At 60.4% G+C, this 27,942-nt stretch overlaps 1 protein-coding gene and 1 long non-coding RNA gene across 7 annotated transcripts in view; one reads left to right on the top strand and one right to left on the bottom strand.

The window, feature by feature from the left end:
* Window positions 1-58: 58 nt before the first annotated feature.
* On the bottom strand, window positions 59-27,227 carry LOC132824036 (uncharacterized). The gene is made up of 2 exons (XR_009645631.1): window positions 26,958-27,227; window positions 59-759 (listed from the first exon to the last, which is right to left on the bottom strand). It is a non-coding gene; the product is annotated as an uncharacterized LOC132824036 (long non-coding RNA).
* cnot1 (CCR4-NOT transcription complex, subunit 1) overlaps window positions 26,643-27,942 on the top strand; it is a 159,222-nt gene continuing 157,922 nt past the window's right edge. For 4 of the 6 annotated variants that reach the window (XM_060838294.1, XM_060838292.1, XM_060838290.1 and 1 more), the window contains exon 1: window positions 26,644-27,540. In XM_060838294.1, coding sequence (XP_060694277.1) covers window positions 27,439-27,540 — 102 coding nt within the window. In that variant the 5' untranslated portion in view covers window positions 26,644-27,438. Of the gene's footprint in view, window positions 27,541-27,942 lie in introns of all 6 variants that reach the window. The other 2 variants (XM_060838289.1, XM_060838293.1) reach the window with 2 other exon arrangements.

The following is a 27,942-nucleotide window of genomic DNA, read 5'->3' as shown; positions in this document are numbered from 1 at the left end:
TATTTTCATGTGGACTTAAGGGCAACTCAGGTTAGGATCTTGACAAAGTAAGACATAATTTCCAGATTCTCTTCAATTTTAATATAATCTGTAACTAGTTGCTAATGTGCAATAAACTCTCTGTTGTTCAATAATGGACCCTCTTCTAATTAGAGCAGGAAGTGAATTTCTTCTATCACAGCAGACCAGATGGGCCTGAGTAGATCCCAATCCTAAAGAAGGATTGTGGGAACAAATCTAACACATGGTGAGGTGCAGACTTGGTTTAGCTGCACATAGTACAATGGAAAAGGTAAGATAAATGAGAGAAATAGCATTAAAACAAAGACCAATCTATATTAGCAGTTAGGACTCGGTGAAGCAAGTCACTGTGAACAATTCAGTGCATCCTCTTCCTTGCTGTTTAAGTGAAATTCAATCACTTTCATGGTATCTTTAAAACCATTTTGTTGACCGTCCTAAAACCTTTGACCAGTCGTGAGCTGGGAGTAGAAAGGCCATGTTGGACAAAAGTGTTCAGCATTCTCCTGCAGTGGCCTTCTCATGTAGTTATCATATAGGAGTGTTGACTTCCTTGCTCCCTAGGTGCCTGCTTCCTGGAGGCTGCTCATGTTTGTCTGGCATTATCCAGATTAGATCTTCCATCGACAGCACTGAAGCTTCTGTTTCAAACTTTCCCAGGTGTCACTCAGATTTTGCAGCTTTTGGGGCATGGTGGGATAACAAACTGCTTTGTAGGCTGACTTCTGTGCCCATCACCTAATAGGGAATTCAGAAGAAAAACTACTTTACAGAGAGTGATGAAAACATGGAACTTGCCACAAAAGAAAGTGGTTGAAGCAAACAATATATTGCATTAAAGCATATTGCAAGTGTCGGTCTCAAACCTCTTTATAGCTAATTACATAGTTTAGAAGTGGAGCCAGTGTTATAATGCAGAAAATACTGGTGTACAATAATAGACTGAAGATGGGAGGAGGCTCAAGTAGAGCTGGAATGGACTGTTTTGGTCATGTCTCCAGTGTAAAAATTAAGTATTTAGCAGCAATTCAAAATCATTGCAGCCAAACAAACAGTGCCATCTGCTCCAAATTCCCCATTGTTTTGTGATGATCTCATTTTATTCCCACTCTCTGCTGACAAGTGTTAGCAGAGACTGTTTATTTTTGTACACCTGACTTAAACCACACCCAAGTTGTAAGTGCTGTATCACCTTTCTGTTCACAGCAATTAGCACATATTCAAAGAATCACTTACAGCTAAATGACAGTTAACTGCCATTGGGAAAAAAACAGCTTCTGTGAAGTGTTGGCAAATTTGCAATTTCTTTTTACAGTTTTTATCCAAGTCCTCAAAGTGTAGGTTGCTGGTCAATGCCTTTCCACGAGGGTTCTTCAGGTAGACCATGGGTACATTCAAATGTCACTGACATACAATGCCAAAGTTATTTGAGAGAACATGCCGGAATCCTCATCTCTACTACTTGTGACATCATGTGTACTCCCATGTGTAGCAAAGGTTGTCACAAGTGTGAGAAACAACAATGTTGTTTTATATTGTTACAACATACCACTATGAATTTGGACTTTTAACACAATCAAAACTAATAACCCCAGGGAGTGTGTGGAGGAGGGGCTGTGTGGGGGTTAATCCTGGGGAGAGAGTGGGGTGGGGTGGTGTGGGGGTTAATCCCGGGAAGAGTGAGGGGGTGGGGCTGAGTGGGGGCTAATCCCTGGGAGAGTGTGGGGGTGGGGCTGTGTGAGGGTTAATTCCTGAGAGAGTGTGGGGGTTAATCCCGGGAAGAGTGAGGGGGTGGGGCTGTGTGAGGGTTAATTCCTGAGAGAGTGTGGGGGTTAATCCCTGAGAGAGTGTGGGGAGAGGGGCTGTGTGGGGGTTAGTCTCAGGGAGAGTGTGAGGGAGTGGCTGTGTGGTGGTTAATCTCGGGGAGAGTGTGGGGGAGTGGCTCTGTGGGCGTTAGTCTCAAGAAGGTTGTGGGGAGAGGGGCTGTGTGGGGGTTAGTCTCAGGGAGAGTGTGGGGGAGGTGCAGTATGGGGATTAATCCCAGGGAGAGTGTGGGGGAGGGGCTGTGTGGGGGTTAATCCCGGGGAGAGTGTGGGGAGAGGGGTTGTGTAGGGGTTAGTCTCAGGGAGAGTGTGGGGGAGTGGCTGTGTGGGGGTTTGTCTCAGGGAGAATGTGGGGGAGTGGCTGTGTGGGGGTTAGTCTCAGGAAGAGTGTGAGGGAGTGGCAATTGGGGGGTTAATCCCGGGGAGAATGTGGGGGAGTGGCTGTGTGGGGGTTAGTCTCAGGGAGAGTGTGGGGCAAGGGTTGTGTGGGTGTTAGTCCTGAGGAGTGTGTGGGGGAGGGGCTGTGTGGGGGTTAGTCTCAGGGAGACTGGGGGCGGGGCTGTGTGGGGTTAGTCTCAGGGAGAATGTGAGGGGAGGGGTTGTGTGGGGCTAGTCTCAGAGAGAGTGTGGAGTAGGGGCTGTGTGGGGGTTAATCCTGGGGAGGGGCTGTGTGAGGGTTAGTCTCAGGGAGACTGTGGGGGAGTGGTTGTGTGGGGGTTAATCTCAGGGAGACTGTGGGGGAGGGGCTGTGTTGGGGTTAATCTCAGGGAGACTGTGGGGAAGGGGATGTGTGGGGTTAGTCTCAGGGAGAGTGTGGGGGTGGGGCTGTGTGGGGTTAGTCTCAGGGAGAGTGTGAGGGGAGGGTCTGTGTGGGGGCTAATCCCGGGGAGTGTGTGGAGGAGGGGATGTGTGGGGTTAGTCTCAAGGAGAGTGTGGGGGAGTGGCTCTGTGTGCGTTAGTCTCAGGGAGGGTGTGGGGAGAGGGGTTGTATAGGGGTTAGTCTCAGGGAGAGTGTGGGGGAGGTGCAGTATGGGGATTAATCCCAGGGAGAGTGTGGGGGAGGGGCCGTGTGGGGTTAGTCTCAGGGAGAGTGTGGGGGAGGGGCTGGGTGGGTTTAGTCTCAGGGACAGTGTGGGGGAAGGGGCTGTGTGGGGGTTAATCCTGGGGAGAGTGTGGGAGGAGGGGCTGTGTGCGGTTAATCTCAGGGAGAGTGTGAGGGGAGGGGCTAGTCTCAGAGAGAGTATGGAGTAGGGGCTGTGTGGGGGTTAATCCTGGGGAGGGACTGTGTGAGGGTTAGTCGCAGGGAAAGTGTGGGGGAGGGGCTGTGTGGGGGTTAGTCTCAGGGAGAGTGTGCGGGAGGGGCTGTGTGGGGGTTAGTCTCAGGGAGAGTGTGCGGGAGGGGCTGTGTGGGGGTCAATCCTGGGGATTGTGTTGGGGAGGGGCTGTGCGGGTGTTAGTCTCAGGGAGAGTGTGGGGGAGGGGCTGTGTGGGGGTTAGTGTCAGTGAGAGTGTGGGGAGAGGGGCTGTGAAGGTTTAGCCTCAGGGAGAATGTGGGTGAGGGGCCGTGTGGGGTTAGTCTCAGGGAGAGTGTGGGGGAGGGGCTGTGTGGGGGTTAGTCTCAGGGAGAGTGTGGGGTAGAGGCTTTGTGGGATTAGTCTCAGGGAGAGTGTGGGGAGAGGCGCAGTGTGGGGGTTAGTCTCGGGGAGAGTGTGGGGAGAGGGGCTGTGAAGGTTTAGCCTCAGGGAGAATGTGGGAGAGGGGCCGTGTGGGGATAGCCTCAGGGATATTGTGGGGAGAGGGACTGTGGGGTGGTTAATCACAGGGAGAGTGTGGGGGAGGGGCTGGGTGGGTTTAGTCTCAGGGACAGTGTGGGGGAGGGGCTGTGTGGGGTGAGTCTCAGGGAAAATGTGGGGTGGAGTGTCTGTGTGAGGGTTAATCCCGGGGAGAGTGAGGGCGTGGGTTTGTGTGGGGTTAGTCTCAGGGAGAGTGTGGGGGAGGGGCTGTGTGGGGGTTAATCCTGGGGGAGGCGCTGTGTTGGGGTTAATCCTGGGGGAGGGGCTGAGTGTGGATTAATCCCGGGGGAGGGTCTGTGTGAGGGCTAATCCCAGGGGAGGTCCGGGGGAGGGGCTGTTTCAAGATTAATCCCAGGGGAGGGGCTGTGTGAGGGTGAATCCGAGTGGGGGTCTCTATAGGGGTTAATTCCCGGGGAGGGGCTGAGTGTGTGTTAATCGCAAGGGAAGGGGCAGTGTAGGGGTTAATCTCAGGGGAGCGGCTGTGTGGGGGGTTAATCCCAGGGGAAGGGCTGTGTGGGTATTAATCCTGGGGGAGGGGCTGTGTGGGGGGTTAATCCCAGGGGAAGGACTGTGTGGGTATTAATCCCGGGGAGGGGCTGGGTGAGAGTTAATACCAGATGAGGGGCTGTGTGGGGTGTAATTGCGGGGAGAGTGTTGGGAAGGGGCTGTGTGGGGGTTAATCCCAGGGGGTGTAGGGGTAAATCTGGGGGAGGGGCTGTGTGGGGGTTAAAACTGGGGGGTGGGCTGTGTGAGGGTTAATTCCAGGGGGAGGAACAGTGTGGGGGTTAATCCTGGGGGAGGGGCTGTGTGGGTGTTAACCCCAGGGATGGTCCGTGTGGGGGTAAATCCGGGGTAGGGGCTGTGGGAGGGTTAATCCTGGGGGGAGTGGCTGTGTGGGAGTTAATCCCAGGGTAGGAGCTTTGTGGGGATTAATCCCGGGGAAGGGGCCTGCGTGGGGGTTAATCCCTGGGGGAGGGGATGTGTGGGGGCTAATCCCAGGGGAGGGGCTGTGTGCGGGTTAATCCCAGGGGAGGGGCTGTATGGGGATTAATCTTGGGGGAGGGGCTGTGTGTGGATTAATCTTGGAGGAGGGGCTTGTGGGAGGTAATCTCAGGGTAGGTGCTGTGTGGGGGTTAATCCCGGGGAAGGGGCAGTGTGGGGGCTAATCCCAGGGGAAGGGGCCTGTGTGCGGGTTAATCCCAGGGGAGGGGTTGTGTGGGAGTTAATCCCGGGGGAGGGGCTGTGTGGCTATTAATCCCGGGGGAGGGGCTGTGTGAAGGTTAATCCCACGGGAGGAGCTGTGTGAGAGTTAATACCAAATGAGGGGTTGTGTGGGGGTTAATTCCGGGGAGAGTGTTGGGGAGGGGCTGTGTGGAGGGTAATCCCAAGGATGGGCTGTGTGGGGGTAAATCCGGGGGAGAGGCTGTGTGAGGGTTAATACCTGGGGGAGGGGGCCTTGCGGGGTTTACTCCTGGAGGAGGGGCTGTGTGGGGGTTAATCCCGGGGAGGGGCTGTGTGAGGGTTAATCCTGGGGGAGAGGCTGTGTGGGGGCTAATTCTGGGGGAGGAGCTGGGTGAGGGTTAATTCCGGGGGGGAGGAGATGTGCAGGGGTTAATTCCAGGGAGAGTGACTGTGTGTGGGTTAATCCAGGAGGGGAGGGGCTGTGTGGGGTTTAATTCCGGGGTAAGGGCTGTGTGAGTGTTAAACCTGTGGAGGGGCTGTGTGTGGGTTAATCGCGGGCGAGGGGCTGTGTGGGGGTTAATTCCGGGGAACAAGCTGTGTGAGGGTTAATCCGGGGGGAGGAGCTGTGTGAAGTTTAATCCCGGGGAGGAGCAGTGTTGGGGTTAATCCCGGGCTAGAGGCTGTGTGAGTGTTAAACCCGTGGAGGGGCTGTGTGTGGATTAATCGTGGGCGAGGGGCTGTGTGGGGTTTAATCCCGGAAGAGGGGCTGTGTGGGTGTTAATCTCGGGGTAGGGACGTGTGAGTGTTAATCCCGTGGAGTGGCTGTGTGTGGGTTAATCCCGGGTGAGGGGTTGTGCGGGGGTTAATCCCAGGAGAGGAGCTCTGTGAGGGTTAATACCAGATGAAGGGCTGCGTGAGAGTTAATCCCGGACGAAGAGCTGTGTGGGGTTTAATCCCAGGGGAGGGGCAGTGTGGGGGTTAATCCCGGGGAAGGGGCAGTGTGGGGGTTAATCCCAGGGGAAGGGGCCTGTGTGGGGTTATTCCTAGGGGTGGGGCTGTGTAGGTGTTAATCTCCGGGGGGAGGAGCTGTGTGAGGGTTAATCTGGGGGGAGGAGCTGTGTGGGGCTTAATCCCAGGGGAGGAGCTGTGTTGGGGTTAATCCCAGGGAAGTGGTGTTTGGGGGTTAATCCCAGTGTGGGAGCTATGTGGGTGTTAATCCTGAGGAAGGGGCAGTGTGGGGGTTAATCCCAGGGGAAGGTGCCTGTGTGGGGATTATTCCTAGGGGCGGGGCTGTGTGGGGGTTAATCCTGGCAGAGTGACTATCTGGGGGTTAATCCGGTGGAGGGGCAATGTGGGGGTTAATCCCAGGGGAAGGGGCTGTGCAGGGGTTAATCCAAGGGGAAGGGGCTGTGCAGGGGTTAATCCCAGGGAAGGGGCTGTGTGTTAATCCTGGGGCAGGGGATGTGTGAGGGTTAATCCTGGGGAGGGGCTGTGTGAGGGATAATCCTGGGGGAGGGGCTGTGTTGGTGTTAATTCTGCGGGAGGGGCTGAGTGTGTATTAATCTCGGGGGATGGGCTGTGTCAGGGTTAATCGCAGGGGAGTGGCTGTGTGAGGGTGAATCTGAGGGAGGTTCTGTGTAGGGGTTAATCCCCGGGGAGGGGCTGAGTGTGTGTTAATCGCAAGGGAAGAAGCAAAGTGGGGGTTAATCCCGGGGGAGGGGCTGTGTGGGTGTAAATCCAGGGGAGGGGCTGTGAGGGTTAAACCCTGGGGAGAGGCTGTATGGGGGTTAATCCCTAGGGGAGGGGCTGTGTGGGGGCTAATCCTGGGGGGAGTGGCTGTGTGGGGGTTAATCCTGGGGAAGTGTGGGGGAGGGGCTGTGTTTGTGTTAGTCTCAGGGGAGTGTGAGGGGAGGGTCCGTGTGGAGGTTAGTCTCAGGGAGAGTGTGGGGGACGGACTGAGTGCGTGTTAATCCCGGGGAGTGTGTGGGGGAGGGACTGTGTGGGGGGTTAATCCTGGGGTGTGTGTGGGGAGGGGCTGTGTGGAGGATAATCCTGGGGTGAGTGTAGGGGAGGGGCTGTGTGGGGTTAATCCTGGGGAGAGGGTGGGTGAGGGGCTATGTGGGGGTTAATCCTGGGGAGTGAGTGGGTGAGGGGCAGTGTGGGAGTTAATCCTGGGGAGTATGTGGGGGAGGAGCTGTGTGGAGGTTAATCCCAGGGGAGGGGATGTGTGGGGGTTAATCGCAGGGAGTGTGGGGGGGGGGGAGGGGCTGTGTGGGGATTAATCCCGGGGGAGGGGATGTGTGGGGGTTAATCGCAGGGAGTGTGAGGGGGGAGGGGCTGTGTGGGGATTAATCCTGGGGAGGGGATGTGTGGAGGTTAATCGCAGGGGAGGAGCTGTATTTGGGTTACTGGCGGGGAGAGTGTGGGTGAGCAACTGTGTTGGGGTTAACCATGGGGATAGTGTGGGGTGGGGCTGTGTGAGGGTTACTCTTGTGGGAGGGGCTGTGTGGGGGTTACTCCTGGAGGAGGGGCTGTGTGGGTGTTAATCCCGGGGTATGGGCTGTGTGAGTGTGATAAACCCGTGGAGGAGCTGTGTGGGGGTTAATCCCACGGGAGGGGCTGTGAGGGTTAATCCTGGGAGGAGGGACTGTGTGGGGGTTATCCCGGGGGGAGGAGCTGTGTGGGGGTTAATCCCTGGAGGATGGGCTGTGTGGGGGTTGGTTAATCCCGGGGTAAGGGCTGTGTGAGTGATTAAACCCGTGGAGGGGCTGTGTGAGTGTTAATCCCATGGAGGGGCTGTGTGGGGGTTAATCCCAGGCTAGCGGCTGTGTGGGGGTTAATCCCGGAGGAGCTGTGTGAGGGTTAATACCAGATGAGGGGCTGCGTGAGAGTTAATCCCGGGCAAAGAGCTGTATGAGGGTTAATCCCGGGGGAGGGACTGTGTAGGGGCTAATCCCGGGGTATGGGCTGTGTGAGGGTTAATCCGGGATGAGGAGCTGTGTGGAGTTTAATCTCAGGGGAGGGGCAGTGTGGGCGTTAATCCCAGGGGAGGAGCAGTGTGGGGGTTAATCCCAGGGGAAGGGGCCTGTGTGGGGATTATTCCTAGGGGAGGGGCTGTGTGGGGTTTAATCCTAGGGGAGGGGCTGTGTGGGGTTTAATCCCAGGGGAGGGGCAGTGTGGGAGTTAATCCCAGGGGAGGGTCTGTGTGGGGGTTAATCCCGGGTAAGGAGCTGTGTGGGGGTTAATCCCAGGGGAAGGGGCCTGTGTGGGGTTAATCCTAGGGGAAGGGACCTGTGTGGGAATTATTCCTAGAGGAGGGGCTGTGTGGAGTTTAATCCCAGGGGAGGGGCTGTCTGGGGGTTAATCCAGGTGCAGGGGCTGTGTGGGGGTTAATCCCAGGGAAGGGACAGCGTGGGGATTAATCCCAGGGGAAGGAGCTGTGTGAGGGTTAATACCAGATGAGGACTGTGTGGGATTTAATTCCGGGGAGAGTGTCGGGGAGGGGCTGTGTGGGGGTTAATCCCAGGGATGGTCTGTGCGGGAGTAAATCCGGGTGAGGGGCTGTGTGAGGGTTTATCCCTGAGGGAGGGGCTGTGTGGGGGTTAATCCCTGGGGGTGGGGCTGTGTGGGGACTAATCCCAGGGGAAGGGGTCTGTGTGGGGGTTAATCCCAGTGGAGGGGCTGTGTGGCAGTTAATCCCGGAGAAGGGGCTGAGGGAGTTAATCCCAGGGGATGGGCTGTGTGGGTGTTTATCCTGGGGAAGGGGCAGTGTGCGGATAAATTCCAGGGGAAGGGGCTGTGCGGGGGTTAATCCCAGGGGAAGGGCGGCGTGAGGGCTAATCCCAGGGGAGGGGCTGTGTGTGGGTTGTACCTGGGGGAGGGGCTGAATGTGTATTATTCCCGGGGGAGGGACTGTGTGAGGGTTAATCCCAGGGATGGTCTGTGTGGGGGTAAATCTGGGGAAGGGGCAGTGCAGGGGTTAATCCCAGGGGAAGGGTGACTTGAGGGCTAATCCCGGGGGAGGGGCTGAATGTGTATTATTCCGGGGGAGGGACTGTGTGTGGGTTAATCCCAGGGATGGTCTGTGTGGGGATAAATCTGGGGAAGGGGCAGAGTGGGGATTAATTCCAGGGGAAGGGGCTGTGTGGGGGGTAATACCGGGGGAGGGGCTGGGTGGGGATTAATCCTGGGGGGAGTGGCTGTGTGGGGGTTAATCTTGGGGTGGGCTTTGTGAGGGTTAATCCCTGGGGGAGGGGCTGTGAGGGAGTTAATCCCGGGGAAGGGGCAATGTGGGAGTTAATCCGGGGGGAGGGGATGTGTGGGGTTACTCCGGGAGGAGGTGCTATGTTGGGGTTAATCCCAGGGAAGGGGCAGTGTGGGGGTTAATCCCAGGGAAGGGGCAGTGAGGGGGTTAATCCCAGGGGAAGGGGCCTGTGTGGGGATTATTCCTAGGGGAAGGGGCCTGTGTGGGGTTTAATCCTAGGGGAGGGGCTGTGTGGGGTTGAATCCCAGGGGAGGGGCAGTGTGGGAGTTAATCTCAGGGGAGGGGCTGTGTGGGGTTTAATCCCAGGGGAAGGGGCCTGTGTGGGGATTATTCCTAGGGGAAGGGGCCTGTGTGGGGTTTAATCCTAGGGGAGGGGCTGTGTGGGGTTGAATCCCAGGGGAGGGGCAGTGTGGGAGTTAATCTCAGGGGAGGGGCTGTGTGGGGTTTAATCCCAGGGGAAGGGGCCTGTGTGGGGATTATTCCTAGGGGAGGGGTTGTCTGGGTGTTAATCCGGGTGCAGGAGATGTGTGGGGGTTAATCCCAGGGAAGGGACAGCGTGGGGATTAATCCCAGGGGAAGGAGCTGTGTGAGGGTTAATACCAGATGAGGAGCTGTGTGGGATTTAATTCCGGGGAGAGTGTTGGGGAGGGGCTGTGTGGGGGTTAATCCCAGGGATGGTCTGTGCGGGAGTAAATCCGGGGGAGGGGCTGTGTGAGGGTTTATCCCTGAGGGAGTGGCTGTGTGGGGGTTAATCCTTGGGGGTGGGGCTGTGTGGGGACTAATCCCAGGGGAAGGGGTCTGTGTGGGGGTTAATCCCAGGGAGGGGCTGTGTGGGAGTTAATCCCGGGGAAGGGGCTGTGGGAGTTAATCCCGGGGAAGGGGCTGTGGGAGTTAATCCCGGGGAAGGGGCAGTGTGTGGGTTAATTCCAGGGAATGAGCAGTGTGAGGATTAATCCCAGGGGCGGGGCTGTGTGGGGGTAAACCTGGGGAAGGGGCAGTGTGGGGGTTAATTCCAGGGGAAGGGGCTGTGCGGGGGTTAATCCCAGCGTAGGGGCTGTGTGGGGGTTTATTCTGGGGAAGGGGCAGTGTTGGGGTTAATTCCAGGGGAAGTGGCTGTGCGGGGGTTCATCCCAGGGGAAGGGCGGCGTGAGGACGAATCCCGGGGGAGGGGCCGTGTGTGGGTTGAACCTGGGGGAGGGGCTGAATGTGTATTATTCCCGGGGGAGAGACTGTGTGAGGGTTAATCCCAGGGATGGTCTGTGTGGGGGTAAATCTGGGGAAGGGGCAGTGTGGGGGTTAATTCCAGGGGAAAGGGCTGTGTGGGGGTTAATCCCAGGGGAAGGGCGGCTTGAGGGCTAATCCCGGGGGAGGGGCTGTGTGTGGGTTGAACCTGGGGGAGGGGCTGAATGTGTATTATTCCAGGGGGAGGTGCTGTGTGAGGGTTAATGCCAGGGGATGGTCTGTGTGGGGGTAAATCTGGGGGAGGGGCAGTGTGGGGCTTAATCCATGGGGAGGGGTTGTGTGAGGGTTAATACCGGGGGAGGGGCTGTGAGGGAGTTAATCCCGGGGAAGGGGTAGTGTGGGAGTTAATCCGGGGGGAGGGGATATGTGGGGTTAATCCGGGAAGGGGAAGGACTGTGGGATGTAATCCCAGTGGGAGGTGCTGTGTTGGGGTTAATCCTGGGGAAGGGGCAGTGTGGGGGTTAATCCCATGGAAAGGGGCTGTGCGGGGGTTAATCCAGGGGAGGATGGTGTGATGGCTAATCCCAGGGTCAGGGCTGTGTGGGGGTTAATCCCTGGGGGAGTGGCTGTGTGGGGGTTAATCCTGGGGGGTGGGGCTGTGTGGGGGTTAATCTTGGGGGAGGGGCTGTATGGGAGTTAATCCCAGGGTAGGAGCTATGTGGGGTTTAATCCTGGGGAAGGGGCAGTGTGGGGGTTAATCCCAGGGGAAGGGGGCCTGTGTGGGGGTTAATCCCGGGGGAGGGGCTGTGTGGGAGTTAATCCGGGGGGAGGGGATGTGTTGGGTTAATCTGGGAAGGGGAGGGGCTGTGTGGGGTTTCATCCTGGTGGGAAGGGCTGTGTGGGGGCTTATCCTGGGGAAGGGGCAGTGTGGGGGTTAATCCCAGGGGAAGGGCGGTGTGAGGGCTAATCCCGGGGGAGGTCTGTGTGTGGGTTGATCCTGGGGGAGTGGCAGTGAGGGGGTTAATCTCAGGGGAAGGGGCCTGTGTGGGGTTAATCCCTGGGGGAAGTGGCTGTGTGTGGGTTAATCCTGGGGGGAGGGGCTGTGTCAGGGTTAATCCTGGGGGAGGGGCTGTGTAGGGGTTAATCCCAGGGTAGGAGCTATGTGGGGTTTCATCCTGGGGAAGGGGCAGTGTGGGAATTAATCCCAGGTGAAGTGGCCTGTGTGGGGGTTAATCCCAGGGGAAGGGGCCTGTGTGGGGGTGAATCCCAGGGGAAGGGGCCTGTGTGGGGGTGAATCCCGGGGGAGGGGCTGTGTGGGAGTTTATCTGGGGAGGGTGTGTTGGGTTAATCTGGTAAGGGGAGGGGCTGTGTGGAGTTTCATCCCAGTGGGAGGGGCTGTGTTGGGGTTTATCCTGGGGAAGGGGCAGTGTGGGGGTTAATCTCAGGGGAAGGGGCTGTGCGGGGGTTAATCCCAGGGGAAGGGTGGTGTGAGGGCTAATCCGGTGAAGGGGCTATGTGTGGGTTGATCCTGGGGGAGGGGCTGAATGTGTATTATTCCCGGGAAGGTGCTGTGTGAGGGTTAATCCCAGGGCTGGTCTGTGGGGTGATAATCCCTGGGGTGGGGCTGTGTGGGGGCTAATGCCTGGGGAAGAGGCTGTGTGGGGATTAATCACAGGGGAGGGGCGGTGTGAGGGCTAATCCTGGGGGGGGGGCTGTGTGTGGGCTCATCCCGGGGGAGGGGCTGAGTGCGTATTAATCCTAGGGGAGGGGCTGTGTGATGGTTAATCCAGGGGGAGGGGCTTGTGTCTGTTAATCCCGGGGTACGGGCTGTGTGGATATTAATCCCCGTGGTGGAGCTGTGTGGGGATTAATATCGGGGAGAGGGGCTGTGTGGGGGTTAATCGCGGGAGGAGGGGCTGTGTGGCCATTCATCCCAGGGGAGGGGCTGTGTGGGGGTTAATACCGGGGGAAGGGGCTGTGTGAGGGCTATTCCCAGGGGAGTGGCTGTGTGGGGGTGAATCCCGAGGGAGGGGCAGTGTGAGATTTAATCCCGGGGTAGGGGATGTGTGGGGTTAATACCAGATGAGGGGCTGCATGAGAGTTAATCCCGGGCAAGGAGCTGTGTGAGGGTTAATCCCAATGGGAGGGGCTGTGTGGGGGTTAATACCAGGGGAATGGGCTGTGTGAGGGTTAATCCGGGAGGAGGAGCTGTGTGGGGTTTAATGCCAGGGAAGGAGCAGTGTGGGGGTTAATCCCAGGGGAAGGGGCCTGTGTGGGGATTATTCCTAGGGGAGGGGTTGTGTAGGGTTTCATCCCAGGGGAGCGGCTGTCTGGGGGTAAATCCAGGTGGGGGGGCTGTGTGGGGGTTACTCCCAGGGAAGGGACGGTGTGTGGGGTTAATCCCAAGGGAAGGAGCTGTGTGAGGGTTAATACCAGATGAGGGGCTGTGTGGGGTTTAATTCCGGGGAGAGTGTCGGGGAGGGGCTGTGTGGGGGTTAATCCCAGGGATGGTCTGTGTGGGGGTTTATCCTGGGGAAGGGGCTGTGTGATTGTTTACCCCTGAGGGAGGGGCTGTGTGGGGATTAATCCCTGGGGGTGGGGCTGTGTGGGGGTTTATCCTGGGGAAGGGGCTGTGTGGGAGTTAATCCTGTGGGGAGTGGCTGTGTGGGGGTTAGTCCTGGGGTGGGCCTTTGGGAGGGTAATCCCAGGGGCAGGGGCTGTGTGGGGTTTAATCCCGGGGAAGGGGCCAGTGTGGGGGTTAATCCCTGGGGGAGTGGCTGTGTGGGGGTTAATCCTGGGGGAAGGCGCCAGTGTGGGGGTTAATCCCTGGGGGAGTGGCTGTGTGGGGGTTAATCCCGGGAAAGGGCAGTGTGGAGGTTAATCCCAGGGGAAGGGGCCAGTGTGGGGGTTAATCCCAGGGGAGTGGCTGTGTGGGAGTTAATTCCAGGGTAGGGGCTATGTGGGGCTTAATCCAGGGGAAGGGGCAGTGTGGGGATTAATCCCAGGGGAGGGGCTGTGTGGGAGTTAATCCCAGGGTTGGGCTGTGTGGGAGTTAATCCTGGGGGAGGGGATGTGTGGGGTTAACTCCCGGTAGGAGGGGCTCTGTGGGGGTTTATCCTGGGGAAGGGGCAGTGTGAGGGTTAATTTCAGGGGAAGGGGCTGTGCAGGGGTTAATCCCGGGGGATGGGCTGTGTGATGGTTAATCCCGGGGGAGCGCTGTGTGGGGTTAATCCTGGGGGAGGGGCTGTGTTGGAGTTAATCCCAGGGTAGGAGCTGTGTGGGGCTTAATCCCGGGGAAGGGGATGAGGGGGTGTTAATCCCGAGGGAGGGGCCGTGTGGGAGTTAATCCGGGGAAGGGGATGTGTGGGGTTAATCCGGGAAGAGGAGGGGCTGTGTGGGGTTTAATCTCAGGGGAAGGTGCTGTGCGGAGGTTACTCCCAGGGGAAGAGCGGTGTGAGGGCTAATCCTGGGGGAGGGGCTGTGTATGGGTTGATTCTGGGGGAGGGTCTGATTGTGTATTAATCCCGGGGGAGGGGTTGTGTGAGGGTTAATGCCAGGGGAGGGGCTGTGTGGGGTTTAATCCCGGGGCAGAGGCTGTGTGGTGTTTAATCCTGGGGGAGGGGCAGTATGGGGGTAATCCCTGGGGAGGAGCTATGTGGGGGTTAAACCCAGGGAAGGGGCTGCGAGGGTTAATTCCGGGGGGACGGGCTGTGTGAGGGTTAATCCGGGGGAAGAAGCTTTGTGGGGTTTAATCTCGGGAGAGGGGCAGTATGGGGGTTAATCCCAGGGGAGGAGCTATGTGGGGATTAATCCCGGGGGAGGGGCTGTTTGGGAATTAATCCCAGGCTAGGGGCTGTGTGGGGGTTAATCCCAGGGGAAGGGGCTGTGTGGGGGTTAATCCCAGGGCGGAGGGGCTTGTGAGGGTTAATCCGGGGGCAGCAGCTGTGTGGGGTTTAATCCCAGGGGAGGGGCTGTGTGGGGGTTAATCCCGGGGGTGGGGCTGTGTGGGTGTTAATCCTGGGGGTTGAACTGTGCGGTGGTTAATCCAGGGGGAGGGGCTGTGTGGGGGTTAATCCCAGGGGAAGGGGCTGTGTGGGGATTATTCCTGGGGGTGGGGGTGTGTGGGTGTTAATCTCGGGGGAGGGGCTGTGTGGGGGTTAATCCCGGGGGAGGGGCTGTGTGGGGTTTAATTACAGGGGGAGAGGCTGTGTCAGGGTTAATCCCGGGGGAGGGGCTGTGAGGGTTAATTCTGGGGGTAGGGGCTATGTGAGGGTTAATCTGGGGGAGAAGCTGTGTGGGGTTTAATCCCGGGGGAGGGGCAGTATGGGGGTTAATACCATGATGGGCTGTGTGGGGGTTAAACCCGGGGGAGGGACTCTGTGAGGGTTAATCCCGGGGGAGGGGCTGTGAGGGGGTTAATCCCAGGGTAGGAGTTGTGTGGGGGTTAATTTCGGGGGAAGAGGCTGTGTCATGGTTAATCCCGGGGGGAGGGGCTGTGAGAATTTATTCCGGGAAGAGGGGCTGTGTGATGGTTAATCCACGGAGCAAAGCTGTGTGGGGTTTAATCTCAGGTGAGGGGTAGTATGGGGGTTAATCCCGGGGAAGGGGCTGTTTGGGGGTTAATCCCGGGGAAGGGGCTATGTCAGGGTTAATCCCAGGGAGGGGGCAGTGTGGGAGTTAATCCCGGGGGAGGGGCAATGTCAGAGTTAATCCCGGGGGGGGGGAGGAAGTGTGAGGGTTAATTCCAGGAGGAGGGGATGTTTGAGGGTTAATCCCGAGGTGTGGGGCAGTGTGAGGGTTAATACTGTGTGGTAGGGGCTGTGTGAGAGTTAATTCCGTGGGGAGGGGCTGTGTGAGGGTTAATCCCGGGGAAAGGGGCTATTATGTTAGGGTTAATCCCGGGGAGAGTATGGTGGGAGGGGCTAGTCTCAGGGAGAGTGTGAGGGGAGGAGCGGTGTGGGGTTAGTCTCAGTGAGAGTGTGAGGGAAGGGTTGTGTGTGGCCTACTCTCAGGGAGAGTGAGGGAGGGGCTGTGTGGCCTAGTCTCAGGGAGTGTGTGGGGGATGGGCTGTGTGGGGGTCAGCCTCAGGGAGTGAGGGGGGAGGGACTGTATGGGTGGTAATCCCGGGAAGAGTGTGGGGGTGGGGCTGTGTGGCGTTAGTCTCAGGGAGAGTGCAGGGGGAGGGGCTTCGTGGGGGTTAATCCCGGGGAGACTGTGGGGGAGGGGCTGTGTGGGGGTTGATCCTGGGGAGACTGTGGGGGAGGGGCTGTGTGGGGGTTAATCCCGGGGAGTGTGGGGGAGGGGCTGTGTGGGGGTTGATCCTGGGCAGACTGTGGGGGAGGGGCTGTGTGGGGGTTAATCCCGGGGAGAGTGTGGGGCAAGGGGCTGCGTGGGGTTTAATCCCGGGGAGAGTGTGGGGGAGGGGCTGTGTGCGGTTAGTCTCAGGGAGAGTGTGAGGGGAGAGGCTGTGTGGGGTTAGTCTGAGGGAGACGGGCTGTGTGGGGTCAGCCTCAGGGAGAATGTGGGGGAGGGGCTGTGTGGGGAGTTAATCCCAGGGAGAGTGTGCGAGAGGGGCTGTGTGGGGTTAGTCTCAGGGACAGTGTGGGGGGAGGGGCTGTGAGGGGGTTAATCCCAGGGAGAGTGTGGGGGAGGGGCTGTGTGGGGTTAGTCTCAGGGAGTGTGTGGGGGAGGGGCTGTGTGGGGTTACTCTCAAGGAGTGTGTGGGGGTGAGAGGCTGTGTGAGGTTAGTCTCAGGGAGAGTGTGGGGGTGAGGGGCTTTGTAGGGTTAATCTCAGGAAGTGTGTGGGTGGGGAGGGGCTGTTTGGGGGTTAATCCCGGGGACAGTGTGGGGTTGGTCTCAGGGTCAGTTTGTGGGGGAAGGATCTATGTGTGGATTAATCCCGAGGAGAGTATGGGGGTGGTTTGTGTGGGGTTAGTTGCAGGGAGAGTGTGGGGGAGGCGCATTGTGGGGGATAATCCTAGGGAGTGTGTGGGGGAGAGGCTGTGAGAGTGTTAATCCTGGGGGGTGTCTGTGGCGAGGGGCTGTATGGGTGTTAATCTTGGGGAGTGTGTGGGGGAGGGGCTGAATGGGAGTTAATCTTGGGGGAGGGGCTGTGTGGAGATTAATCCCAGGTGAGGAGCTGTGTGAGGGTTAATATCAGATAAGGGGCTGGATGAGGGTTAATCCCGGGCGAGGAGCTCTGAGGGGTTTAATCCGGGGGGAGGAACTGTGTGGGGTTTAATCCCAGGGGTGGGGCAGTGTGGGGGTCAATCCGGGGGAGGGGCTGTGTGGTGTTAATCAGGTGGGGGGGAGGGGGTTAATCCCAGGGGAAGAGCTGTGTGGGGTTTAATCCCGGGGGAGGGGCAGTGTGGGGGTTAATCCGGGGGGTGGCTGTGTGGGGTTAGTCTCAGGGAGAGTGTGGGGAGGGTAGGGTCTGTGTGGGGGTTAATCCTGGGGAAGAGTGTGGTGGAGGGTTTGTGTGGGGTAAATCTCAGGGAGAGTGCGGGGGAGGGGCTGTGTAGGGTTAGTCTCAGGGAGAGTGTGAGGGGAGGGTCTGTGTGGAGGTTAGTCTCAGGAGAGTGTGGGGGACGGGCGGTGTGTGGGTTAATCCCGGGGATAGAGTGGGTGAGGGGCACTGTGTGGGTTAATCCTGGGGAGTGTGTGGGGGAGGGGCTGTGTGGGGTTAGTCTCAGGGAGAGTGTGAGGGGAGGGTCTGTGTGGAGGTTAGTCTCAGGAGAGTGTGGGGGACGGGCGGTGTGTGGGTTAATCCCGGGGATAGAGTGGGTGAGGGGCACTGTGTGGGTTAATCCTGGGGAGTGTGTGGGGGAGGGGCTGTGTGGGGGTTAATCCTGGGGAGTGTGTGGGGGAGGGGCTGTGTGGCATTCGTCTCAGGGAGTGTGTGGGGGTGGGGCTGTATGGGCTTAATCTCAGGGAGAGTGTGGGTGGGGAGGGGCTATGTGGGGGTTAATCCTAGGGACAGTGTGGCGGAGGGGTCGTGTGGGATCAGTCTCAGGGAGAGTGTAGGGGGAAGGATCTGTATGGGGGTTAGTCTCAGGGAGAGTGTGGGGTTGGGGCTGTGTGGGGGTTAATCCTGGGGAGAGTGTGGGGGAGGGGCTGTATGGGGTTAGTCTCAGGGAGTGTGAGGTGAGGACCTGTGTGGGGGTTAGTCTCAGGGAGAGGGGCTATGGGGGGGTTTTGTCTCAGGGAGAGTGTGGGGGTGGGGCTGTGTGGCGTTACTCTCAGGGAGAGTGTAGGGGAAGGGGCTGCTTGGGGGTTAAATCTGGGGCAACTGTGGGGTAGGGGCTTTGTGGGGGTTAATCATGGGGAGGGTGTGGGGGGAGGGGGTGTGTGGGGTTTAATCCTGGGGAGAGTGTGGGGGACGGGCTGAGTACGGGTTAATCCCAGAGAGTGTGTAGGGGTGGGGCTGTGTGGAGTTAGTCTCAGAGAGAGAGTGTGGGGAGGGTCTGTGTGGGGGCAAATCCAGGGGAAGGGCTGTGTGAAGGTTAATCCCTGGGGGAGGGGCTGTGTGGAGGTTAATCCCTGGGGGAGGGGCTGTGTGGTGGTTAATCCTGGGGAGAGTGTGGGGGTAGGGCTGTGTGGAGGTTAGTCTCTGGGAGTGCGTGGGGGGGTGCTGTGTGGGGATTAATCCCGGGGATAGAGTGGTGGAGGGACAGTGGGTCAGTTAATCCTGGGGAGATTGGGGGACGGGCTGAGTGGGGGCTAATCCCAGGGAGTGTGTGGGGGAGGGGCTGTGTGGAGGTTATTCCTGGGGAGTGTGTAGAGGAGGGGCTCTGTGGGGGTTAATCCCAGGGGAAGGGGCTGTGCAGGGGTTAATCCCAGGGGAGGAGTTGTGTGTGGATTAATCCCGGGGTGAGGGGCTGAGTGTGTTAATCCCGGGGAGGGCTGTGTGAGGGCTAACCCCAGGGGAGGGGCTGTGTGAGGGTTAATTCTGGGGAGGGGCTGTGCGGGAGGTAATCCCGCTGGGAGGGGCTGTGTGACGGCAAATCCTAGGTGAACGGCTGTGTGGGGGTGAATCGCGAGGGAAGGGCTGTTGTCGGGGTTAATACCGGAGGAGGGGCTGAGTGTTGTTAATTGCAAGGGAGGGGCAGTGGGGGGGTTAATCCTGGGGGAGGGCCTTTGTGGGAGTTAATCCCAGATGAGGTGCTGTGTGGAGGCTAATCCCGGGGGGAGGGCCTGTGTTGGGGTTAATCCCAGGGGAGGTGGTGTGTGGGGGTTAATCCCGGGGGAGTGGCAGTGTGTGGATTTATCCGGAGGGAGGGGCTGTGTGAGGGTTATTCCCGGGGGAGAGGCTGTGTGAGGGTTAATCCCGGATGAGGGGCTTGGGGGGGTTAATCCCAGGGATGGTCTGTGCGTGTGTGTGGGTAAATGCGGGGGTGGGGCTGTATGAGGGTTAATCCCTGTGGGGGGCATTGTGAGGGTTAATCCCGGGAGGAGTCGCTGTGTGGGGTTTAATCCCGGGAAGAGGGGCTGTGTGAGGGTTAATCCCAGATGAGGGGCTGTGTGGGGGTTAATCCCGGGGATGGTCTGTGTGTGTGGGTAAATGCAGGGGAGTCGCTGTGTGGAGGTTAATCCTGGGGTGGGGCATTATTAGGGTTAATCTCGGGAAGAGGGGCTGTGTGAGGGCTAATCCCGGTGGAGGGGCTGCGTGGGGATTAATCCTGGTGGAGGTACTGTGTGGGGGTTAATCCTGGGGGGAGGTACTGAGTGGGGGTTAACTCTTGTGGACTGGTCTGTGTGGGGGTTAACCCCAGGGGAGGGGCTGTGTGGGGGTTAGTCCCGGGGGGAGGTACTGAGTGGGGGTTAACCCCAGGGGAGGGGCTGTGTGGGGGTTAATCCCGGGGTGAGGGGCTGTATAGGGCTTAATCCTGGGGGGAGGGGCTGTGTGAGGGTTAATCCTGGAGGGTGGAGCTGTGTGTGGGTTAATCCTGTGGGAGGGGCTGTGTGGGGATTAATCCCAGGGTAGGGGCTGTGTGGGGGTTAATCCCGGGGAAAGGGCTGTATGGGGGTTAATCCCAGGGGAGGAGCTATGTGGGGTTAATCCCGGGGGGAGGGGCTGTGAGGGGTTAATCCCAGGGCGAGGGGTTGTGTGGGGGTTACTCCCGGGGGATGGGCTGTGTGGGGGTAGAGGGGGGTGGTGTGGGTGGTGGTGGTGGTAGGGGGATGGTGGTGGTGAGGGGCTGTGGTGGTGGGGGGGATGGTGGTGAGGGGGGATGGTGGTTGTGAGGGGTGGCGGTGAGGGGTGGCGGTGAGGGGTGGCGGTGAGGGGGGGTGGTGGTGGTGAGGGGGGATGGTGGTGGTGAGGCGGGTGGTGGTGGTGAGGGGTGGTGGTGGTGAGGGGTGATGGTGAGGGGGGTGGTGAGGGGGGGTGGTGAGGGGGGGTGGTGGTGGTGAGGGGGGATGGTGGTGGTGAGGGGGGATGGTGGTGGTGAGGGGTGGTGGTTGTGAGGGGTGGTGGTGAGGGGGGGTGGTGATGGTGAGGGGTGGTGGTGGTGGTTAGGGGTGGTGGTGGTGAGGGGGGATGGTGGTGGTGAGGGGGGCTGGTGGTGGTGACGGATGGTGGTGGTGGTGAGGGGGGATGATGGTGGTGGTGGTGAGGGGGGATGATGGTGGTGGTGGTGGTGAGGGGGGATGATGGTGGTGGTGGTGGTGAGGGGGGTGATGCTGAGGGGGGATGATGGTGGTGGTGGTGGGGGGGGGATGGTGGTGGTGGTGAGGGGGGATGGTGGTGGTGAGGGGGGATGGTGGTGGTGAGGGGGGGGATGGTGGTGGTGAGGGGGGGGATGGTGGTGGTGAGGGGGGGGATGGTGGTGGTGAGGGGGGGATGGTGGTGGTGGTGATGGTGAGGGGGGGTGGTGGTGAGGGGGGATGGTGGTGGTGAGGGGGGATGGTGGTGGTGGTGAGGGGGGGTGGTGGTGGTGGTGAGGGGTGGTGGTGGTGGTGAGGGGGGATGGTGGTGGTGGTGAGGGGGGGGATGGTGGTGGTGGTGAGGGGGGGGATGGTGGTGGTGGTGAGGGGGGAGATGGTGGTGGTGGTGAGGGGGGAGATGGTGGTGGTGGTGGGGGGGATGGTGGTGGTGGTGAGGGGGGATGGTGGTGGTGGTGAGGGGGGATGGTGGAGGTGGTGGTGGTGGGGGGGTGGTGGTGGCGGTGAGGGGGGATGGTGGTGGCGGTGAGGGGGGGTGGTGTGTGGGGGTGAGGGGTGGTGGGGGGGTGGGGTGGTGGTGGTGGGGGGGTGATGGTGGTGGTGGAGGTGATGGTGGGGGTGATGGTGGTGGTGAGGGGGGGGATGGTGGTGGTGGGGGGGGGTGGTGGTGGTGGTGGGGGGTGATGGTGGTGGTGAGGGGGTGATGGTGGTGGTGAGGGGGTGATGGTGGTGGTGAGGGGGGGATGGTGGTGGTGAGGGGGGGGATGGTGGTGGTGGTGAGGGGTGGTGGTGGTGAGGGGGGGGATGGTGGTGGTGGTGAGGGGGGGGATGGTGGTGGTGGTGAGGGGGGATGGTGGTGGTGGTGGTGAGGGGTGGTGGGGGGGATGGTGGTGGGGGGGATGGTGGTGGTGGTGAGGGGGGATGGTGGTGGTGGTGAGGGGTGATGGTGGTGAGGGGGTGATGGTGGTGGTGAGGGGGGGGATGGTGGTGGTGGTGAGGGGGGGGATGGTGGTGAGGGGGGGATGGTGGTGGTTGTGAGGGGGGGATGGTGGTGGGGGGGATGGTGGTGGTGGTGAGGGGGGATGGTGGTGGTGGTGAGGGGTGGTGGTGGTGAGGGGGTGATGGTGGTGGTGAGGGGGTGATGGTGGTGGTGGTGAGGGGGTGATGGTGGTGGTGGTGAGGGGGTGATGGTGGTGGTGAGGGGGTGATGGTGGTGGTGGTGGTGAGGGGGGGGATGGTGGTGGTGGTGAGGGGGGGATGGTGGTGGTGGTGGTGAGGGGTGTTGGTGGTGGGGGGGATGGTGGTGGTGGTGAGGGGGGATGGTGGTGGTGGTGAGGGGTGGTGGTGGTGAGGGGGTGATGATGGTGGTGAGGGGGTGATGGTGGTGGTGAGGGGGTGATGGTGGTGGTGGTGAGGGGAGGATGGTGGTGGTGGTGAGGGGGGGGATGGTGGTGGTTGTGAGGGGGGGATGGTGGTGGGGGGGATGGTGGTGGTGGTGAGGGGGGATGGTGGTGGTGGTGAGGGGGGGGATGGTGGTGAGGGGGGGGATGGTGGTGGTTGTGAGGGGGGGGATGGTGGTGGGGGGGATGGTGGTGGTGGTGAGGGGGGATGGTGGTGGTGGTGAGGGGTGGTGGTGGTGAGGGGGTGATGGTGGTGGTGAGGGGGTGATGGTGGTGGTGGTGAGGGGGTGATGGTGGTGGTGGTGAGGGGGGTGATGGTGGTGGTGAGGGGGTGATGGTGATGGTGGTGGTGGTGGTGAGGGGGGGGATGGTGGTGGTGGTGAGGGGGGGATGGTGGTGGTGGTGGTGAGGGGTGTTGGTGGTGGGGGGGATGGTGGTGGTGGTGAGGGGGGATGGTGGTGGTGGTGAGGGGTGGTGGTGGTGAGGGGGTGATGATGGTGGTGAGGGGGTGATGGTGGTGGTGAGGGGGTGAAGGTGGTGGTGGTGAGGGGAGGATGGTGGTGGTGGTGAGGGGGGGGATGGTGGTGAGGGGGGGGGATGGTGGTGGTTGTGAGGGGGGGATGGTGGTGGGGGGGATGGTGGTGGTGGTGAGGGGGGATGGTGGTGGTGGTGAGGGGTGGTGGTGGTGAGGGGGTGATGGTGGTGGTGAGGGGGTGATGGTGGTGGTGGTGAGGGGGTGATGGTGGTGGTGGTGAGGGGGTGATGGTGGTGGTGGTGAGGGGGTGATGGTGGTGGTGAGGGGGTGATGGTGGTGGTGGTGGTGAGGGGGGGGATGGTGGTGGTGGTGAGGGGGGGATGGTGGTGGTGGTGGTGAGGGGTGTTGGTGGTGGGGGGGATGGTGGTGGTGGTGAGGGGGGATGGTGGTGGTGGTGAGGGGTGGTGGTGGTGAGGGGTGGTGGTGGTGAGGGGGTGATGATGGTGGTGAGGGGGGGGATGGTGGTGGTGGTGAGGGGGGGGGATGGTGGTGGTGGTGAGGGGGGGATGGTGGTGGTGGTGAGGGGGGGGATGGTGGTGGTGGTGAGGGGGGGGATGGTGGTGGTGGTGAGGGGGGGGATGGTGGTGGTGGTGAGGGGGGGGATGGTGGTGGTGGTGAGGGGGGATGGTGGTGGTGAGGGGGGATGGTGGTGGGGGAATGGTGGTGGTGAGGGGGGAGATGGTGGTGGTGGTGAGGGGGAGATGGTGGTGGTGAGGGGGGGATGCTGGTGGTGGTGAGGGGGGGTGGTGGTGAGGGGGGTGATGGTGGTGGTGAGGGGGGGGATGGCGGTGGTGGTGGTGAGGGGGGGATGGTGGTGGTGGTGAGGGGGGGATGGTGGTGAGGGGGGTGGTGGGGGGGGATGGTGGTGAGGGGGGATGGTGGTGGTGGGTCGATGGTGGTGGTGGGTGGATGGTGGTGGTGAGGGGGGGTGGTGGTGGTGGGGGGGGATGGTGGTGGTGGGGGGGGATGGTGGTGGTGGGGGGATGGTGGTGGTGAGGGGGGGATGGTGGTGGGTGGGTGTGGTGGTGGTGGGGGGATGGTGGTGGTGAGGGGGGGATGGTGGTGGTGGTGGGGGATGGTGGTGGTGAGGGGGGATGGTGGTGGTGGTGGGGTGATGGTGGTGGTGTGGGGGGGTGATGGTGGTGGTGTGGGGGGGTGATGGTGGTGGTGGGGGGGGGATGGTGGTGGTGGTGAGGGGGGGATGGTGGTGGTGGTGAGGGGTGGTGGTGGTGGGGGGGGGGTGGGGGTGGTGGGGGGGGTGGTGGTGGTGGGGGGGATGGTGGTGGTGGTGAGGGGTGAGGGGGGATGGTGGTGGTGGTGAGGGGTGGTGGTGGTGGTGAGGGGGTGATGGTGGTGGTGAGGGGGGGGGGATGGTGGTGGGGGGGATGGTGGTGGTGGTGAGGGGGGGGATGGTGGTGGTGGTGAGGGGGGGGATGGTGGTGGTGGTGAGGGGGGGGATGGTGGTGGTGGTGAGGGGGGATGGTGGTGGTGAGGGGGGATGGTGGTGGTGAGGGGGGATGGTGGTGGGGGAATGGTGGTGGTGAGGGGGGAGATGGTGGTGGTGGTGAGGGGGGGGATGGTGGTGAGGGGGGGGAGATGGTGGTGGTGAGGGGGGGATGCTGGTGGTGGTGAGGGGGGGTGGTGGTGAGGGGGGTGATGGTGGTGGTGAGGGGGGGGATGGCGGTGGTGGTGGTGAGGGGGGGATGGTGGTGGTGGTGAGGGGGGGATGGTGGTGAGGGGGGTGGTGGGGGGGATGGTGGTGGTGGGTCGATGGTGGTGGTGGGTGGATGGTGGTGGTGAGGGGGGGTGGTGGTGGGGGGGGGGGGTGGTGGTGGGGGGGATGGTGGTGGTGAGGGGGTGATGGTGGTGAGGGGGTGTGGTGGTGAGGGGGGGATGGTGGTGGTGGGGGGGGGATGGTGGTGGTGGTGGGGTGATGGTGGTGGTGTGGGGGGGTGATGGTGGTGGTGGGGGGGGGATGGTGGTGGTGGTGAGGGGGGATGGTGGTGGTGGTGAGGGGTGGTGGTGGTGGGGGGGGTGGTGGTGGTGGGGGGGATGGTGGTGGTGGTGAGGGGTGAGGGGGGATGGTGGTGGTGGTGAGGGGTGGTGGTGGTGGTGAGGGGGGATGGTGGTGGTGGTGAGGGGGGGGATGGTGGTGGTGGTGAGGGGGGGGATGGTGGTGGTGGTGGTGAGGGGGGGATGGTGGTGGTGGTGAGGGGGGGGATGGTGGTGGTGGTGAGGGGGGGGATGGTGGTGGTGGTGAGGGGGGGGATGGTGGTGGTGGTGAGGGGTGGTGGTGGTGGGGGGCATGGTGGTGGTTGTGAGGGGGGATGGTGGTGGTGGTGAGGGGGGATGGTGGTGGTGGTGAGGGGTGTTGGTGGTGGGGGGGATGGTGGTGGTGGTGAGGGGGGATGGTGGTGGTGGGGGGGGATGGTGGTGGTGGTGAGGGGGGATGGTGGTGGTGGTGAGGGGGGGATGGTGGTGGTGAGGGGTGTTGGTGGTGGGAGGGATGGTGGTGGTGGTGAGGGGGGATGGTGGTGGTGGTGAGGGGTGTTGGTGGTGAGGGGGGATGGTGGTGGTGGGGGGGTGATGGTGGTGGTGAGGGGGTGATGGTGGTGGTGAGGGGGGATGGTGGTGGTGGTGAGGGGGGGGATGGTGGTGGTGAGGGGTGGTGGTGGTGAGGGGTGTTGGTGGTGGGAGGGATGGTGGTGGTGGTGAGGGGGGATGCTGGTGGTGGTGAGGGGTGTTGGTGGTGAGGGGGGATGGTGGTGGTGGGGGGGTGATGGTGGTGGTGAGGGGGTGATGGTGGTGGTGAGGGGGGATGGTGGTGGTGGTGAGGGGGGGGATGGTGGTGGTGGTGGTGAGGGGTGTTGGTGGTGGTGGTGAGGGGTGTTGGTGGTGGGGGGGATGGTGGTGGTGGTGAGGGGTGTTGGTGGTGAGGGGGGGTGATGGTGGTGGTGAGGGGGTGATGGTGGTGAGGGGGGGTGATGGTGGTGAGGGGGGGGATGGTGGTCGTGGTGAGGGGGGGGATGGTGGTGGTGGTGAGGGGGGGGGGGTGGTGGTGGTGGTGGTGAGGGGGGTGGTGGTGGTGGTGGGGGGATGGTGGTGGGTGGGTGTGGTGGTGGTGGGGGGATGGTGATGGTGAGGGGGGGGATGGTGGTGGTGAGGGGGGATGGTGGTGGTGAGGGGGGGGATGGTGGTGGTGGTGGGGGGATGGTGGTGGTGGGGGGGTGGTGGTGAGGGGGTGGTGGTGGTGAGGGGGGGGGTGGTGGTGGTGGGGGGGATGGTGGTGGTGAGGGGGGGGATGGTGGTGGTGAGGGGGGGGATGGTGAGGGGGGAGATGGTGGTGGTGGTGAGGGGGGGGATGGTGGTGGTGAGGGGGGGATGGTGGGGGGTGGTGGTGGTGGTGGTGGGGGGGATGGTGGTGGTGGGGGGGATGGTGGTGGTGAGGGGGGGGGATGGTGGTGGTGAGGGGGGATGGTGGTGGTGAGGGGGGGGATGGTGGTGGTGGTGGGGGGATGGTGGTGGTGAGGGGGTGGTGGTGGTGAGGGGGGGTGGTGGTGGTGAGGGGGAGGGGGGATGGTGGTGGTGGTGGTGGGATGGTGGTGAGGGGGGGGGGGGGGGATGGTGGTGAGGGTGGGGTGTGGGCTGGTGTAAACTCTGATGGTGTTGTCCTCCTCTCTCCCTCACGCGCCGAGCATCTGATAATTATTAAAGTAAAAACCTACCCTACACACTGGCTTTAGATTCGGAATATTCTGCTTGAACTAAAGTCGTCTTTTAAAACAGAGCATCGATCCATTTCAAGGAAAGTAAAGTTATTTCGCGTGTTACTGAAACTAAAAATACATTGATCGTCAGGCGAAGACCGTTGGGCTGTACCAACTGTGGGCGGGTAAAGGGGTAATTGTTTTCCCGGTGGTCGGGACCGAGGGACGTTTCGGATTGGTTGTGGGCTGGTCCCGGCAACCAAGGGCGGGGTTTGTTGATGACCCCAAGTGGAGGGGGCGTGTCCACCATCGAGCACGCTGCGAGCGAGGTTTGTTATCGCCACGGGCGACCTGGGGGCGTGGTTTCCGTGCGCGGAGGGCAAGGGCGGCGCTTTATGATTGGCGTGAGGAGGCGGGTCTTCCGACAAGGAGGAGGGAAAGGGGCCCGTGTGTCGGGGATTGGCGCTGGCTGGTGTAGGCGGGATTTGTGAATGGCGGGTTGGGGTTGCATGGCCTCCGATTGGCGCATTGTGGCGGGTATTTGGCGGGTGAGAGACGGGACGTGTGATTGGCCACGGCTTGGTGAGGGCCGGGTATATGATTGGCGGGTCCGGCCCGATTCGGTGATTGGCTGTGACGGAGCTTTGTACTCGTCAGGAGGGAGACCGTCTTTCTCTCGAACTGTGTCAGAGAGGGGCCATGGATGGATTTCCAGGGCGGGTTGAACATGACCTTTTCTTTTTTAAAAAAGCGCTACAATGAAATAAATAAAATAACACAATTTTTGAACACAGACCCGCAATCTCCTTTGCCTTGAACCTGCTCACCGGAAACCCTCAACTTTACCCCCATCTCTTATCAAATAAGTCCGAGCTGTCTCGCTCTCGCCCTTCTGGTATCGGTTCTTCTTCCCCCAAAATAAAAGCGAAGCGCAAAGGCTTAAAATTTTTCTCCACCGGCGGGAAATACACACACACACGACGACGAAAAGTTTCCTGGAGGAATATTCCCCCCCTCCCCCCACCGGCCGGTGGTTATAGTATTTTTTTTGGGAAAGGTGGGGGGGAGGGGAGGGGGGTTGTTGGTGTTTCCAAGATGGCGCAGTGAGCGAGGCCAACCGCCGCCATTTGTAGCCGCTCGCACCGAGCCCGCCAGCGAGAAGCCGAGAGAGAGAGAGCAACACCCCCTCCCCGCACCTCACACACAAATCCCCGGCCCAGCAGGCCCAGGCCTACTCCGCACTCCCTCCCTCCTCCCCCCACCCCTTTCCCTTATTCTACCCCCCCCCCCAACTCCCCTCCCTCAGGCCGCTAATTTCCCCCACCCCCTACTCCCCTCCCCAATCCTCCCCGCACACCCTCAGCCTCCCTTCTGTGTTAACCCTACCGGCGGAGCAGCGCCATGTTCAGGCTACACGCAGCAGCAGCAGCAGCAGCAGGAGGAGGAGGAGGAGGAGGAAGAAGAGCGACAGCGGGTGGAAAGTGAGCGAGCGGCCCGCCGGGGCGAACGGACCGAACTGAGATCGAGGAAGGGAGAGAGAGAGAGAGAGTGTGTGTGACTGACGGGGCCAAAGTCTGCAAAGGAAGCGGAGCGGACACTTTGTGGAGTGACCATTGGAGCGGCGGACTTTCCCGTGAGAACACTTAGAAGGAGCTCTCTTCCTCCCCAATCCCCCCTCCCCCTCCGAACCCCCTCAATTCCCTCCCTCTTCCATCGTTGTATATTTAAAGAGAGAGAGAGAGAGAGGGACCGAGACAGACAGAAAGGAAAGGCGCTGAAGAGAAGAGATAAATTTTTCTTTTTCCAGTAAAAGAAAGGGGAATAATGACCATTTCCCGCTTTCCTCAGCTGACCGCCCCGACCAGCAATGAATCTTGACTCGTTATCGCTGGCCTTGTCTCAAATCAGCTACCTTGTGGACAACCTGACCAAGAAGAATTACAAATCCAGCCAGCAGGAGATCTCTCATGTGAGTTTGCCGAGAAACAAGTCCCGCATACCATGTACTAGAGGCCCCGGGAGCCTGAGGCCTGCTCCGTTTCACCCAGAAAGCGAAAGTGTATATATGTGTGTGTGAGTGAGAGAGATACAGGGGGAAACTGATGTAACTTAATTTTTATTCGAAAAAGAACGACTCGTTTTATAAGGGCAACTTCACAAACTGATTATTCTCTCTTTTTAATTATAAAGCATTAAACACTTCTAACAATAAGAAAGTAGAGAGGCAAATACCCACTCACATGGTGAAGTCTAGGCCTACCAAAAAGTTAATGGTCAGACATTGCACTTAAAATCATTTAGACTGAGAGAGTAGGAAGGCTCCCATGGATATTAGTTGTCGAAGCAGATGGACAGAAAGTTTTTTTTTCAC

Source organism: Hemiscyllium ocellatum, chromosome 17 (genome assembly GCF_020745735.1).
Source record: "Hemiscyllium ocellatum isolate sHemOce1 chromosome 17, sHemOce1.pat.X.cur, whole genome shotgun sequence".
NCBI classification, from domain to species: domain Eukaryota; kingdom Metazoa; phylum Chordata; class Chondrichthyes; order Orectolobiformes; family Hemiscylliidae; genus Hemiscyllium; species Hemiscyllium ocellatum.
Note: the sequence above shows the minus strand (reverse complement) of the source record. Positions and strands in the feature narration are given on the sequence as shown.